The sequence below is a fragment of the Caloenas nicobarica genome, chromosome 5 (assembly GCF_036013445.1).
Source record: "Caloenas nicobarica isolate bCalNic1 chromosome 5, bCalNic1.hap1, whole genome shotgun sequence".
Classification (NCBI taxonomy): domain Eukaryota; kingdom Metazoa; phylum Chordata; class Aves; order Columbiformes; family Columbidae; genus Caloenas; species Caloenas nicobarica.
In genome coordinates, this window is record NC_088249.1 from 15,723,166 (window position 1) to 15,739,419 (window position 16,254).

General features: G+C 39.4%; 1 protein-coding gene across 1 annotated transcript; it reads left to right on the top strand.

Annotated features, from left to right (window-relative positions):
- The first annotated feature begins 6,548 nt into the window (after positions 1-6,548).
- On the top strand, positions 6,549-13,208 carry SERPINA10 (serpin family A member 10). Its single transcript, XM_065636698.1, has 4 exons — positions 6,549-7,278; positions 9,118-9,391; positions 10,083-10,230; positions 13,017-13,208. Exons 1-4 carry the CDS (start codon positions 6,573-6,575, stop codon positions 13,206-13,208), a joined length of 1,320 nt encoding a protein of 439 aa, XP_065492770.1. The 5' UTR covers positions 6,549-6,572.
- Positions 13,209-16,254: the final 3,046 nt, after the last annotated feature.

A 16,254-nucleotide genomic window follows, 5' to 3' on the forward strand; every position in this document is an offset into this window, starting at 1 on the left:
ATCAATATTGCATCTTAACTCAGGCAGGGCTTTCAGTGATGACAAAGTGTGTCATGGTGCTGGGGCAAGGGCTGTGAAGAGTCTTAGTCGCTCTTATTGTTGTTAATAACAATGTCCAAGGAAACTTACTGGGATTGAGCGTCCTCACTGCTCCCCGTCTGTGAGTGACTGTATCTTCTGGATATATCCTTGAGCAAGAGTTTCTCTTTCTGCATGAGCACGTGCATGCCTTGGACCATCATTCTTGTGTGTCGTTGTGTAGTAACAATATCCCTGACTCATACAGCGAACCTACAGTTTGTTAAATGTTGTCGGAGTGTTGGTTGATTTTGGATTACCCAGTTGCTCATCGGGTTCTGCCATGTGGTTTCAGTTTCAGTTGCAAATTAAAGTTGGTTTAAGCTTGTCATTTCCTTGAAGTAGTTTTGCGGTGCCTTGGTGACACTGTGACACTTCATGACCCCTCTGTTGAACTTGTTAAGAGCATAAAACCCACAAGTTGCCTCCAGTAATATGTCCTTGCAACATAGATACAAACCTGGTCAGGGGGCTACGTTCAGGTCTTAAGCTCTTCTTAATCAAATCTTTCACTTTATAAGCAAACACTGTTGTCAGTTACAGAAATAGTACTCATCAGCAACAAAGCATTTTTGCATTGTGTCCTTTATTTGCCCAAACCCTTTATTTGCTTTCTAAAATGTCACTGTTTTCTCTGACAATGCTTCCACTTAGACTGCATATAATATTTTTTTTTTCAGTTCAGTTGAAAAATAGAGACTAGTCCCCTTATCTCAAGTGTGAAGGCAAAATTATTTTTCTTTTACGATCCAAATCAGAATGGAATGTTCTGTTTCATTTGGGAGTATTTTAAAACGTAATTTAGGAGTATGAGGGAATATAGGGAGTTCCATGTTTATATTTTATTTGGAGTTAGGCCAGTGATCAAAATAGTGAAGAGTTTAGATCATGCCCACACTACAGAAGTTGCTGAGTAAACTGTCTGTCTTAAAGAATGTGCCTTGCCCAAATAATAGTGTTCAAGACCCAAAACAAGCCTTCAAATCTGTCCAAGCAAAAACAATTGAAAATTCAAAAAGTTTATTCTTACTTCCTATAGCTCTGTACAACTTCTGCAGGAATATCAGTTTCCCCCATTTTGTCTTTTATAGGAGAAACAACACTCAGTGCTTATCAGTCGGTTAATTCTGGCCTGTTGGTATGTTACTCAATAGTTGGTAAGCCCTTGGAACAGGGAATGGAGCCCTGGTCTCTCCTCTAAAAGGAGTGGCCAAATTGCAGGGTGAGGAAGCTGACAACACTCCTACAAATGCTCTGTACCCGCTCCCTCGCTCCCTTTTGCTCCCCCACTTTAGTGAACAGTGATCTACTGTTTTACAAACAGGGTATTTTAAGCAGGATCGGATCCTGCTTCCACCACTGAGCAGCTCAGAGCCTGCCTGTGAAATAATTCTCATGGGCAACTGGATGTGCAGGGCCAAATCCTGCCGGGGTGCTGCAGGGCTGGAGGCAAAGAGTTCACTGCTCTCTTGTTTCTCATGAAAGATATAATGTATTTACTGGAATATAAACCTACCTCATTATGCCATTTATGGGAAATACAATACTTGGTGTTTATAAAGCAGTTAATTTATAACAGACAAAACCAGATTATCACTCTTTGGAAGAGCAAATATTTGTTGAAAACCTTCTATATGGGACAGACATCTTCATCTGGTTTTTAAACCTAGTTGATTGAGAAAAGTGACAGAGAAGCTACCTAATAGGTAAGGCAAGATTTATATGAAACATTTAGATGTAAAGGGAAGGATTATTGTATTTATATATATATAAAATTATATATATTTATCAACTCTTCTCTAAATATGTTTTAAATGGTTCTACATCTTAATTATCATTCTAATGTATTTGATTTTCCTCTTGCTCTAATGCCTTCTGAAGAAAAATGCATTTGAGCAAGAGACTTCCTTCTTTTATATCTGAGACTACTAGAAACAAGTATTTCTTAAGATGGAAAAAGTGTTAACTTTGCTCTATCAGTTATATGCTTATTAATGAACTGTCTAATCTATGCATAAAGCGGGTTTTCTAAAATTAGCAATAAGGTTCACTGAAGTCTAAAAATACAAGCCTATAATGTGCAAAAATATTACTTTATTGTTTCCAGAACTGTCTTTCCCAGTCCTAGAGAACATGCTTCATTTCTGTTACTAAAGGCGCACAACAAAGCTGCTGTAATGCTAACTTGAAATTGTTGCAATCTCAAATTTGCAGTGAATGCTTAGTGCAGTTGTGAGGTTCTTACTCCTGTGATGTTCCTAACACCCAAATCAGTAGCACTTGTGTATGCCCGAGGATGCAGGACTCTTTTCTTGAGTGTTGGATGGTCTGGGATGTGCCTGTAAACAAGGGCTTCTGCCTTTGCCCCGTCCTTTCAGTCTGAGGCCAATTTGTGACGGGAGGGCAGAGCTGTCTGGAAGGCAGCTCATCACTTTCCCCATTCAGTCCCTTCACATGTCCCAGTGGGGCTCTGGTGGCCCTCCTGAGCCAAGTCCTGTCCCACGCCTCTCAGAGAGAGACGTAACAGTGACGTCTGCCCAACTGGACTGTCAGAGGTTGCACAGGAATTGCACTATCCCCAGAAAAGGCAGGGAAGAGCTGGTTCTCTGCAATACCTAGAGAGCAGTTGGGCCTGATGCTGTTTTAGAGGGACCGCTCATGTTGCAGGAAACCCTTTCTCTGTGACTGAATACAACCAAAAGCAGAATTTTCCAATCCCTGGCTCTATGCTAGAGCTGACTCTGCATTGTCCAAAGACGCCTCTTTGAAGTAGGGACAACTCCCAGCGGAAAGGACCTCCTTTGCTGCCAGGGCAGGCACAGCACTGTGGCAGGAACAGCTCCTCGGTGTCCATGTCACTTCCCACAGAAGTGGGTCACTACGTAAGGAGCAGAAATGCTCTTAACAGCACTGCCTGCAGTCCGTCAGAAGTTGCGTGCACCATTTGGCCAGCAAGGCAGCAGCTGCAGTCAGGTCATCCCCTTCCCTGTTCCAGTCCTGCAGAATCCAGACACCAGGAATCTCATTGAAAATAAAGCAAGAGTTAATGTGAAAGAAAAATAGAAGAAAAAATATTCACAGTCACAGTATAGTGCACATTTTATTCTCTTCCCTGGCTGCCACGCACTTGAGAGGAGGCATAACATTCAGGGATTTCGCTGCCTCCTGATTCAGTCATTACAGCCCATCTGTGTTGCACAAAGTACAGAACGTGACCTATTATCTCAAAAGAAAATAGCACACCACCTGACTGCCAATAGCACCCTGTGACTTGGCATCGAAATGTCTCAGTACTCTCATCAACATACCTTTTCAGGACTAACTCCCACAGCCTGAATCAGGCAACAGTGAAATTCAGCTGAACTCTGAATAAATGGCAATCAAATAAAAGCAGCTTCCCATATGCCAAATCACAAATTATACAACCACCGTAATTTACTGTTACAGATCCTTAACTGAAAAGGAGTAGTTAATAGTTGCCATGTGTTTTCTAGATTGCTGAATCACTTACTACTTTAATGATGGGACATATAACCCATCTTTTCATCTCATTCATCCATTTGCAAGCCACTGCTATACAAATGGATTCTGTGCAGGTTTGGTGGTCTTGAACATCCTGTTTAATTTACAATTGGAAAATGCATCTCCAAAGATTATGGCCATTCAAGATTTTTCCATAAGGTGCAATTCAACACTGCTGTATGGGAGAGAAATTGATATATTGCTTTGATAGAAAGATGAATTATAAGCATATTTGCATTTTATGCTTGAAAAGTACATTTGGATGTGCAAATTTACACAAGCAATGCCTGATGCTAAAGTTTGCCTGAGGCCTTCTGTAAGATGTGCCTAGTTCTCTCCAAACATTTGGTTCAACAGATGAAACCCTGTATTAACTTTGCTCAGAAATCACAATTTGTGCAAAATACTGTATTTTTAAGCACAGAACAACTGTTTCATCCTTGTGCTATCTGACACTGAAACATGGTATTTTCAGGAAAGAGAGAGAACTAACGAACCTCCTTCAGTATTTGCTGGGCAGTGAAGTATAAAAGAACAGGGAAACCTATGGTAAGTGATCAGGAGAATGATCTGAATGGAGTAATAAACAACCTATAGCAGAAGGATGAAGAGTGAAACGAAATTATGATCGGCAAGCATTCCTCACATAGTCTTTTCAGGGCTTGGTAAATCTGGGCAGTAACACAGAAACTGCACATTGACCTGCTAGAAGCAGCAGTACAGAGCAGGCTCTTGGCAGAAGTACACTAGCAGCTGCAACACCTTGCTCTGTGCATATCCTGAGGTTAGAACTTCAGCATTGTTCTCTTGCTGAGCTAGAGGTCAGCCCTCTGAATGCAGCCATGTACTAGGATGTTATCCCCAGGGATGCAAACACAGTAGCCATAATGTCTCCTTGACCACTGCTGTATACATTGCATACAAAACCTGGTATATCTTAGCAATATTTATCTAGGTTTTCACAGAACTTTGACTTTCTTTCTGAGGTTGCTCTTGGCAGCGGAGTGTCGATCGGGTTCACTGGAAAAAATTTCCTATGTCTAAATCATTCCTGATTCTCCAGGGTCACATCAGTACGCTCCTTCACATTTGTAGAACTGCTTCACCTACTGCTTCTATCCTAAGCTCCAGCCGTTTTATGGATACTAAAAATGAACTAGATAGAAAGTTTTTTATACCTGTGACAAGAGCATCTGAAGCCTGGCTCTCCAATAATCCACAAACACAATGTACCAAGGGAAGAGCTGACCAGGCAAGAGGTATGATTACAGATACCATTAAAATCTGCACTGTCTCATTTTTTTCCCGAATGTACTTTTCTGTACGTAAGTGAACCAAAGAGCGAGATACAGCTTAAAGCACTTAACTATGGGTGTCTCTGAGCACAACAACCTTTCAGTAATAATCAGTATCGCTGAAAGAATATTTGCTTGACAAAGAGCTACTGGTGGCACATTAATATTAGGATCTTTGTTTTCCTTCACCTGTGTGAAGATAGCTCACCTTGACTAGGTGTCATTACTTCGTAGTTCCCTCCTATGCTACGGCTACTTATTTCGAGACTGTTTCTTCACTTGTTTGGATGAATGAATGGGTAAAAGTCCCATAGGCACAGATTCTGCCTTGCCTCAGACCAGCTTTGTGCAATCTATGTGTCAGTGGTGTCAATCCTGATTTATTCTGATGAGTTTGGCTTAAGACAGTTTCTTAAAGACAGACTGGTTTTGTCTGATACTAGTTTTCTACATAACCAGATAAATACATACTTCAAAAAATCACCTGGGAAAACAAGGCATAAATCACACGGTAAAATTCTCTTTTTCAAAGTTTGTAAAAGTAATTTGCAGTGTAGAACTCCAGCATTCTCTGAGTTACATCTGAAATATTTCAAAAATATTTATACAAATAAATATTTTTCTGCATTGTTCTTGGAAGTTACCATTTCTAGAACAAAAACTAGTGGCTGCAGTTTGATTTTTCTGTAAAGCATACAGGTACTTAAGTGTCTGTTTTAAAAAGATAATTTTTAATATAATGTTCTCTAACTCTCAAAACCAGACTGTTTTCTGGGTTAGCATTTATGTACTAGAAAATCAGACACTTTTTGTGCTTCTCAAGTGTTGCGGGTGGGTTTTTTTTTCTGTAGGGAGTTTAATCTCGTTGATACAGCATGCCACTAATATAAATCATGTAAAGTAACAAACTTTAAGGGTCAACGTTGCTACAGAAGAGATGGTAACCATTAGGCCACTACCTTTATCCAGGAAAAGATGGATCCAATAGGAATGGCAACCATGATTAAGACATATACCATGGAGAACACAATCCACCTGCCAGTGCCAATGACATGCAGAAAGGGAGTTACAGGTCTCAGCTTTCCGTAGGTCACCATCCAAATTTTCTAGAATTAGTCTGTGCCAGAGGTCTCCAGGGAAAATGTCGTTTCCAGCACATGCTGCCTAGAATTCTTGTGCTTATAGATGACACCAGTTTCACAGGAGTGAAGGCTGTGACCCTGGTCCAAGCAAGCCAGTTTTTTATCTTTGAGCTGCATATTGTACACGAAATGTTGGTTTGATTTTGTATCAAGTTAGCAAGGGAAAAATCAGTGAAATACTTCTGGCATGAACCACCAATACCAGAAGATCATGATATTTCTTCTGGATTCACTTAACGATGTTTGAAACTTCTCTCTCTCACTGATCTAAGTTTTACTTTTAAAATAGTTTATATATATATATATATATATATATATATATATAAATAAAATACTTTTAAAATACTTTTAAAATAAAACCAGATCTTAGGTTTAGAGTATTACACTGAAGATGCAGAAAGACCACCTTGCTACACCTACGACCTTCTGGATTGCGAACAGAAGAACAAACTAAAATGTAACTGTGTTGCCTTTTTTTTTTTCCTTTCTCCCTTTTCTTTACTAGAAACAAAAGAGCTTGTTACTGGATGTCAGCATGAAAACAGGAATTTACCTACTTGTCTTAAGTGAAATATGTGTTGAAATCAGCAAAGCTGGCATCAAACTTAAAACTCCAAAGAAGGAAAAAGAGAATAATTTTGGGGAAAGAAATAATAATGTCAATATTGCCGAAGAGTGGCATAATCATAAAAATATGTCTAAGCCTTTTGAAGAGCAAGGTCTTGAAGAGTTCACTCTTTACAACTTCACTGAAAAGACTGCAAATTTTGGATTTAACCTCTACAGAAAAATTGCAATGACACATGACAATAATGTCATAATTTCTCCCCTTTCTGTATCAACCCTCATGACGGCATATATGCTGGCAGCCAAAGGGGAAACACACAGACAAATAGTAAAAGGTCTAAACCTCCATGCTTTAAAGGACAGAGTGGATCGCCATAATTTGCCAGCTTTGTTTAAACAACTGAAAGATAACATCACAATGAATGATGAACTTCTTGTGCAAGGTACTCTTTCTTTCATCCAAAACGACTTTAGACTCAAGGAGTCTTTCCTCAATTTATCTAAGGAGTATTTTGATATGGAATTCCTGAGAGTGGACTTTCAAAACTTCACACAGGCAAAACTTGTCATAAATCAAAATATTAAAAAAAGGACAAAAGGAAAAATCCCGGAGCTTTTTGAAGAGCTTGACCGTCATACTAAGCTGCTTCTTGTGGACTACATTGTCTTTAAAGGTAACTGTTGTTTTTATTTTGCAAAATGATTATTTATTAGAAGAATCAGGACTCTAACTTCAGCTACATTAAGGGAAGTTTAAATTAATTCAGATGTCCTGTTTTCTCTGCATCTCAATCTAGATTTACTTTCTTCTATTAGGTTTATTTAATAGGAAATTATTTTTCACGATAGGGAACCACAACTCTTCTATGCTTTCTTCCATACAAGAGTCTCAAAGAGAACAAGAAGACCTGCATAAAACTTATCTCAATCCGTTTGTGCACGATCTCTCTTTGTGACTAAAAAGGATGTTAATTTTCACTCACCAATTAAAATGAAAAAGCCTTAAGCATAATAGTTTTTTGAATGCTGGACATAAAATCACTGTCTTATTTTACATAGTACACAAAATCATGAAAACAAATAATTTTCTATTTCAATCAATAATATTTTTGCCCAGAGGGACCAACGTGACAAAGTACCCCACTATATTACCTTACAGGGTGAGCTACAGAAATAGCTGTGATGGGCAGAGACTTCTGTGAAGAGGTCCTGTACTGCCAAATATCTTATGCTCCTTTTCCTGCTTTTGGGGTCTTTCTGGCGGCTTAGAAGATAGGTAAGGAACTCTAAAAGGAGGTCCTGGCAAAGGCAGGGAGCCGTAGCCCAGTCTTTACTCTGAAACAGCCATACAGGAGCCGGAGACACCTTGTTCGGTAAAAAGCAAAGACAAAGAGCAAGGGCGACAAAGGGGATGAGAGGAACGCTGTGCAGAGAATCCACAGTCACAGCCACTATGCCAGTGCAAAGCACTCCACAGATGCCACCCATGGAAACCCCACTAATATAAATGCACACATGAGAACAGAGAAAGTCACCCCTCAGCCATGCCACCTCCCTACGGACTAAGTTCATTATTTCGCATTTACAAATGGGCAGTTTGTCCAATGCCAAGGTTACCTTCCCCAGCAGAAAATCAGGGAAAAGAGAATCAAAGAATCATTTCAGTTGGAAGAGACCATCAGGGTCATTGAGTCCAACCATAACCTAACCTAACTCTAGCACTAAACCATATCCCTAAGAACCTCGTCTAAACACCTTTCAAACACCTCCAGGGATGGTGACTCCACCACTTTCCTGGGCAGCCTGTTCCAATGCCTGACAACTCTTTCCGTGAAGATTTTTTTCCTAATATCGAATCTAACCCTCCCCTGGTTCAACTTGAGGCCATTTCCTCTTGTCCTATCACTTGCTACTTGGGAGAAGAGACCAACACCCTCCATGCTACAACCTCCTTTCAGGTAGTTGTAGATAGCGATAAGGTCTCCACTCAGCTTCCTTTTCTCCAGGCTAAACATAAATAGCTGTGGTTATGTTTAAAGCAATGGTAGAGATCAGAATCATTAGTACAGAAGAGATCGCATTCCAGTGCACCTTATGAGTAAGTGCACTGCTGAATCCCCATCCAAAAGATTGTATAATTAATTTAAAAACAGGATGTTGAACAGCTGCTAGAGAATTCCAGAGAATGTGACGTTAATAAAAGATGGATGCTCATATAACACTCAATAAACAAAAAGTATCAGTTGTGTACTTGACTGGCAACTAATTAATCTTAGAGAATTATTCCCCTTCTTTCCCTGCAAATGAAGGAGTTTATTTTGTGGATTATTTCCTTTTCCCACTGTAAACCATTTAAAGCACCTGCACTAAAAATACTGCAACTGTCATCCACTGATCCCAGACACAACTGACATCCAGTTCAACTAGATACAGAAGATACACTATACTTTTGTTTTTTAAGGATTTCTGAACAAGTCTGAATCCACATAATTATTTAACTTTTCTGTCCCCAGGGAAGTGGGTCTATCCATTTAATTCCAGATTCACAGAAATGGAGACTTTCCACATAAACAAATACAGAAGTGTACAGGTACCCATGATGTTCAAGTCAGATAAAGTTAATTCAGCTTTTGATGAGAATCTAAGATGCACTGTGATAAAGCTTCCCTACAAAGGGAAAGCCCACATGCTGATTGTCATCCCAGAAAAGGAGGGAGATTACATTTCACTTGAAGACCATTTGACTACAGAGCTTGTGGAATCCTGGCTTGGAAACATGAAAACCAGGTATCGCTTTGACAACCATTGGCCTTAATGTCTTTTATGTCTATTGCAGCAAAGCAAGCAAAAACCAAGATTAGCTGGTCGTCCTAACCCTTTTCAGATGCTGGTGTCTCTGTGGCATTTGGTATCTACAGAGTAGAGGTCCTTTAAAAATCCACTTACAGCCCAAGTGCCATGTGAAAGCTTCTACTCTGAGGTGACAAGTCTGGCTCATCTCATTTAGAAATGTCTGTCTCCCTGAGGGCATAGTCAATCAAGTCTTTCCAAGTTCTTCCTTAGGCCTTCCCCTCTCTCTCCGTAAATTTAACACTGCCAGGCAAAGTGCACAATAAATCTAGACATGCAGTATATTTATGAAACCCTTGCTACCAGCGGAAACCCAAAGTAATGGATAAATTTGAATATAAAAATGTAAACCCAAATAATTCCTGTGAAATGTGATTCCTGAAGTGACAATTCTTTCCAATAGTGTGTCACCCTGGTACCAGAGCGCTCTAAGTGCTGGTGGAAATATTTTATACAGAGAAGGAAATTATTTCTAGTATCTTTGGCAGTCAACAGATCAGAGATGATATTCAGTTTTTGTGCCCTCTTCTTTGTGTAAAGCTTAACTCCCAAACAGTGTGCATTTCAGCAGTCAAGTGACCTACTATATAGTCCAAGTTTGCATCAAACTTTCTTTTTCCCCAAACAGAAAAGTGGATATTTCATTTCCAAAGTTCAAACTAGAGCAAAAATACAAACTGAAGAAATTGCTTCATGCTCTTGGAATTAAAAATCTCTTTACACATACAGCAGATCTTGGTCATCTCACAGATCAAGGATATGTAGCAGTTTCACAGGTAAGCCTTCTAAAATTATTTGCTATTTGGATTATAATAGTATATAAACAGCCCAGACAAGAGACTATGTCATAAACACCGATAAGGATGCTAATAGGAAAGGACCTCATCTGCCAAGCATATGCAGTCTGCACATCTTAATAAGTATTAATCCCTCTTCAAGTACGAGGCGTGTAGAAGTAAGGGGTGGTGACATTTTGCACGTGTTCAACACCTTCCAAAGGTAACCCACCACAGGAGGAAAGCTCAAGAAGAATACAGTTGGCAGGGAAGGAGTACAATTAAAGAAAAACTGTGAACAAGAAAGACATTGTAAATGACAGTCAAATGGCAAAAGCCAGAGCAAGGAAGGAAATCCAAAGAGGAAATCCCTATGGTCCATCCACACATGGTCCAGGAACAGGTATACTTCTCAATAAACAGAGAACTTTAGAAATTCAAATAATAAAATCTCAAAAAGGTAACAGTGAGAAAGAGAAGTCAAAGCAGTCCTGGCTTTCCTTCTGCATACCTTGGCAGAGAAAAAACAGAATCTCACAGCAAAGCATTGGCAAAACACAGTTGTATTCCAGCCCATTCCAATGTTGTGTTACATACACCAAATCTTTTAAAGACCAACACTTAAACAGGCAAAGGCAAGGGTGTTGAATGGCCAAGAAGAGTGGAACACAGCCACACCAAAAAAGAGAAGATAACTCAGTACCATTATTTAAGGGAGAGCAAAGATGAATTGCAGAAGACTGATAGAAAACAGAGGTAGAATGAGAAGCAGAAACAAATGGAAGAGAAAGGACCTGACAATCACACCAATATCAAGAAGGAACAGGTCTATGTGACCAGAGATGTCCCATTAAGAAGAAACAGCTAGTCTATGCAAAAGAGAATTTGTGATGATAGAATACTCAGAGGCATGGTCGAAGAAAGAAGATAAAAGAGGTATCACACAGAGAAACTGGTGGCCTCAAGAACTGGAGTGTCCGGAACACGATGAAATACAATTAATCTTAAGTTCAACTTCATATATTAAAGTAACAAAACTTCTGCAACAAGCTGGATTTATAAACAGCTGAGAAAAACAAGACTGAAATGAGATCAGTTTGACAGAGGACTTAAAACGTAGCTTAATGAATCTATGTCAGGGGTTTATGGAATGCAACTGCTTATGATTATATAGGGTTATATAGAGTTGATAACCTAGGACCATAACTCTGGGAGAGAATTCACTGATTCACAGAATGGCTGAGGTTTGAAGGGACCTCTCGAGGTCAAGTGATCCAACTCCTCTGATCAAGCAGGACCACCTAGAGCCAGTTGCTGAGGACCATTTCCAGAAGGCTTTTGAATATCTCCAAGGATGGAGACTCCACCACCTCTCTGGACAACCCATGCCAGCGCTCTGTCACCCTGACAGTGAAAAAGCATTTCCTGATGTTCAGAGGGAACCTCCTGTGTCTCAGTCTGTATCCACTGCCTCTTGTCCTGCCACTGGGCACCACCGAAAAGAGCCTGGCTCCATCTCATTTGCACCCTCCTCCAAGTATTTGCACCCTATCAGAAAGAATCCCTCTCAACTACACCAGTTCCTTCCAGAAGCCTTTGTGGTTTGCCAAAACTATTAATAGATGATATGATAAACACTTCTATACAAGCTTCAAAAACTCTAGGCCCTGAACCACAGATTTCAAAATTGTGCCGACTTAACAAAATAACCTTTCTGTGAAAATGTAACATCCTAAGAAAAACCTTAAAAGATAAAATCATGCCGATTTTCAGATTGGTATAAAATGTTCCAATTTTGGGAAACACAATGGCAATCTACAGCACTTTTCTCCCTTCCTCTTGATGATATAACTATTCCATGCTGATTCTCCGGAGTTAACTCTTGTGTTATGAAAAAAGTCACACTTGTGCAGGAGCTGCTAACTGATATTAGAAGCAATATGTGCATCAGCTACAAAGTGCCAGAGAAGCATCCTGTCCCTGTGAATTGTGACAGCCAGCTCCACTATTTAATAATGGTTAGCAGAGAGCTCAACACTGGCGAAGTCCTTCAACTGTCTTCACATAAGTAATTCCTAGAATCAGGAATTTGGGAGTTGGGAATGCCCTGCCTGACTAGGCAGTTCACCAATACAGACTCAAATACAGGGGAAGTACTCAGGGGTACGTGCAGGCTGAAAGAACAAAAAGCGAAAAGAATCAGACCCTGCCAGGCTGCGATTTCCGTGGGAAGAGAAGGTCCTCAGACCAATCCTGGATTGCACCTCATTGCTGTACATATTTGCTCTACTATCAAATGTACAGATTAGAAATAGACAGAAGAAAATAAAATATTGGTGCATTTGCCTGAGCTCTCACAAAATAAGCTGTGAACGACATATCCAGCCACTCAGTGTTTGTGAGTGATGAAAACGCACCTCCCACTTTTGAGAAACTCGCAGAGTTAGGTGTCAAAGAGGACCACTAAACAAATGCAGTTGTTGCTTCATGCTACCAGCTGCAAGAACAAAATCTCCAAGTGAGACCTACTCTCAGAAACATGGAAAAGCACGACTCCTGCAGCAGGATTGACGCTGTAATGGTGCGGTCACGGCGGCTGCACCCGCTTCTCTGGTGCTGGACACCACATGGGTCTACCAGTCCACCAGACAGAGCTAGATGGCATAGACCGACTCGTTTTAATCCTTAACAGAAGCCTGCTTCAACTAGATTTCTTGCACTTTGCAAAACATTCTTCATGTTAATATTTTATCTGTCACATATTTTATTACCACATTGCATTTCAGGTTGTCCAAAAGGCAGTAATTGAAGTGGATGAAGAAGGAACTGAGGCCGCAGCAGCTAGTGGGTCAGAAATAACTGCATTCACAGTGCCTCCTGTCGTCAAGGTGGACCGACCGTTCCTTTTTATGATTTTTGAAGAAACTTTTAAAACATTACTGTTCATTGGCAGGGTGGTTGATCCAACAGAAATGTGAATAAAGGTAACGCTTTCTGTTGTGGGCTATGTAAGAGGCTTTATTTCTATTTTATTAATTTACATTAAAATAAAAAGACGGCGAAGTATGAAAGTGTGAAAACCTGTTTTGTCTCTCCAACTAGCAGCTGGTCATCCTATTAATATTTTATTAATGCCCAAGTGACAAGCTAAATTTACTAGGGCACGAGATGACAAAAATACGTTTTGAAACCTACTACGGAAATTTTAAAAATCCCCACAGAACTGAACTTTCGAAATTCAACATTTAAATGAAAAGTCTGAATGAAAACCAAACATGCATATGCCAAAATATTCAGGAAACTCATTCCCAAACACTGGAGCTTGATATTCCTCAATGTTATCTTAAGTTGCAATGAGACTGAAGAGCCTACTGACCTCAATGTTAGCAGAATTTTGCCAAAATGTTTCAGAAAAATATTTCCATGCTCTAAATACAATCACCCTAATTCAGGTAGTGCAGTTATTTCAACTGAACAGCAAAATCTTTAACATTTAGTAAATTTTAATTGGTGGCAGAGCTCAAATATAAAGTTTGAAACAACACAAAATGCTACTTTTAACTATACAGAACAGATCTAGCCAGATCTAGTTGCTTATGCAGCCTTCACAAAATAGCTGCCCAAAAGCAGGCAGAAGAGTTTTCAAATTATTTGGCATAGAAGCTTCAAAGGTGTCTATCAGTAAACCCACACAGACAGGCGCATCCACGAGAGAAGATACACCAGATGCATTAGAGGGTAAAGCTGGTAAACATCCCTAAAAATCACCTCACTTACCATGAGATGTCTACCCACAGTAACCCAGACACTGGGTAAGCCTCTCACAAAAGGGTTTAGCAGGCAGACTGTGGTATCCAACTAACTATGAAGGTGCGTCTAACCCATCTCCACATATGCATGTACCCAGAAAGAAAGGGAATCGCTCCTTCCTGCCTCAAAATAATTAACGGGAAGAATGTTGCTATAGAGAACCACCCAGTTATCACTGTACAGTTGAGCTCCAGCTGTTATTCTGAGTTGCAGGTAAAAACAATGCCATGAAGGGTTCAGCAGCGTCGCTGCTGTCCAAGAGGAGTAACCCCTGAAGTAAGCAGCCCCAAAAAAGATTGCTGGGATGGAGGTCTGTGGTGTGAGGATACATGTAGTGAGAGGATACATGAGACTGCAGGAGTATTGTACAAGGAAGACATACAGACCAAAAAATGTCTAAATAGGGCATTTAAAGACTGCAGAGCATGAGTTTAATACATTGTAGGGTTATTGAGTGAAGCATGTGTTATCAGCATTAAATAAGTTAATCAGCTAAAAATGCCAGACAAATGACAGCCAATAGGAAACAAATGACAGACTGTATACAGAAATGATTACGTGCTTATTAAAGGGAGAAACAGCTGGGATTCAAGTTTCTGAACTTAGGGGCTGCTCTTTAGTGCTCTAGTAAAGGTATGTGAGGGTCAAACACAGTTTTGCGTCTTGTCCTGCAGCTGGGTACTGCTGATCTGAGTGTGGTCCCTGGCACAGCTGGACTGAGAACAGACTGAGCAGCTCCTGTGGTCACGGGTAAGCAGCTGCAGGTGGCACGTTGAGTTAGTTGTCCATGGGGACCCAGGACTATCTGCTTTCATTAATGAGATAAAAGTAGAACCTGGAAGGAGCCAGCTTCGGTCATGTGTATATCTGCATCAATACTGCATGTTAAACATCGTAATACTTGAAGAAGCTTTCAAAGAAACCTTTGATTTACAAGATTCTGCGCCAGTCTGCAGAACAAACTGAAAACTGGAGTGTTTCCACAGAATCCAAACAATGTCTGTGACTGAAGATGGGGAATACACCTAAATCCAGCTGCAGTGTAAGAAGCTTAAGAATTCAGACAGTGAAACACTGCTAAATCCAAACCCACAATTTGTACTTCGCACAAGACAGCATACATCCAGCATTATTACTATTTAAAATAAATACCTTCTATAGGTAAGTGCTTTTATTTATTTTAATTATAAAAGATGCCCTGAGAATTTTTTTTTCAAGAACATGCATGTACAGCATTGTCCTGGGTTTTATTTTGAATAAATCATCATTCATATTTTTACATTATAAAAAGTAACCACGCACGCATATGCATTCACAGATCAGATCTTTATCATACACCAATAAATTTTAAAAACCACATATTTCTGATATCAATATATTTATGCTGCTTTCATTTTGAAACAGAGAAGCTGACAATAGCTTCATAGGCTCTCTCTCAGGTATTGGCATAAATAGATCTTTTTAAAATAGAATTGCATGTTTTCTCACAGACAAATTTTGATAGAAACATTAGCATTAATACAAACAAATGCAGATGACATCACTGAAGCATGATAGCTTGCTATAGCAGCTGTTTAAAAACTAGATTCATCATTATAAATTATTCAAGTGAAAATACACTCTGAAATACCAAAAATTAAAACAAGTATTTATACAACAAAACTTATGAAATAAAACCTTTTTTTAGATCATTTGGAGACATCTGCTTTTAGATTGCTTTGTAGCTTACAGAGGATTTTTATGAACTTTACTTAGTACTTGTAAAAACATCACCTCCAAATTCACAGTACAATGCTACTGAAGTTTATGTTTTTTATAGACTGATCAGTGGTTCTGGACTTTGGTCTTAAATTAGGTGTGAAGGTTCTTTAAAATGTGGGATTACTTTTTCATATTGATAAAAAATCCCTCTCTTTCTTGCATAACACATGGGTGCTAAGAATTGCTAAAATTGTAAAGAAGCCAATTAAGTAATGAATACGTGCATCCTAAATCCAAGAATTTGAACTACAAAGGCATAATTGAAGAAAACAAAATCCTCTCTTTAGCTGCAGCAGTTAAGAGCACATAGTTATACTTCATAACATTTCACTACAATGTTAGAATTCTGCAACCATTACATTACTTATCGGAACGTATTTTACGACTTGGGATTTTATTTAAAATATAAAAAGTTTTAACATTGCAAGATGCATTCTACTCATTCCAGTCATT

Excerpts from the sequence above, each read along its gene's own strand:
- SERPINA10 (XM_065636698.1), top strand. The coding sequence starts at position 6,573 with ATGAAAACAGGAATTTACCTACTTGTCTTAAGTGAAATATGTGTTGAA. Across the intron at positions 7,279-9,117 it reads GGACTACATTGTCTTTAAAG|GGAAGTGGGTCTATCCATTT; the intron begins GTAACTGTTGTT and ends TTCTGTCCCCAG. Across the intron at positions 9,392-10,082 it reads CTTGGAAACATGAAAACCAG|AAAAGTGGATATTTCATTTC; the intron begins GTATCGCTTTGA and ends TTCCCCAAACAG.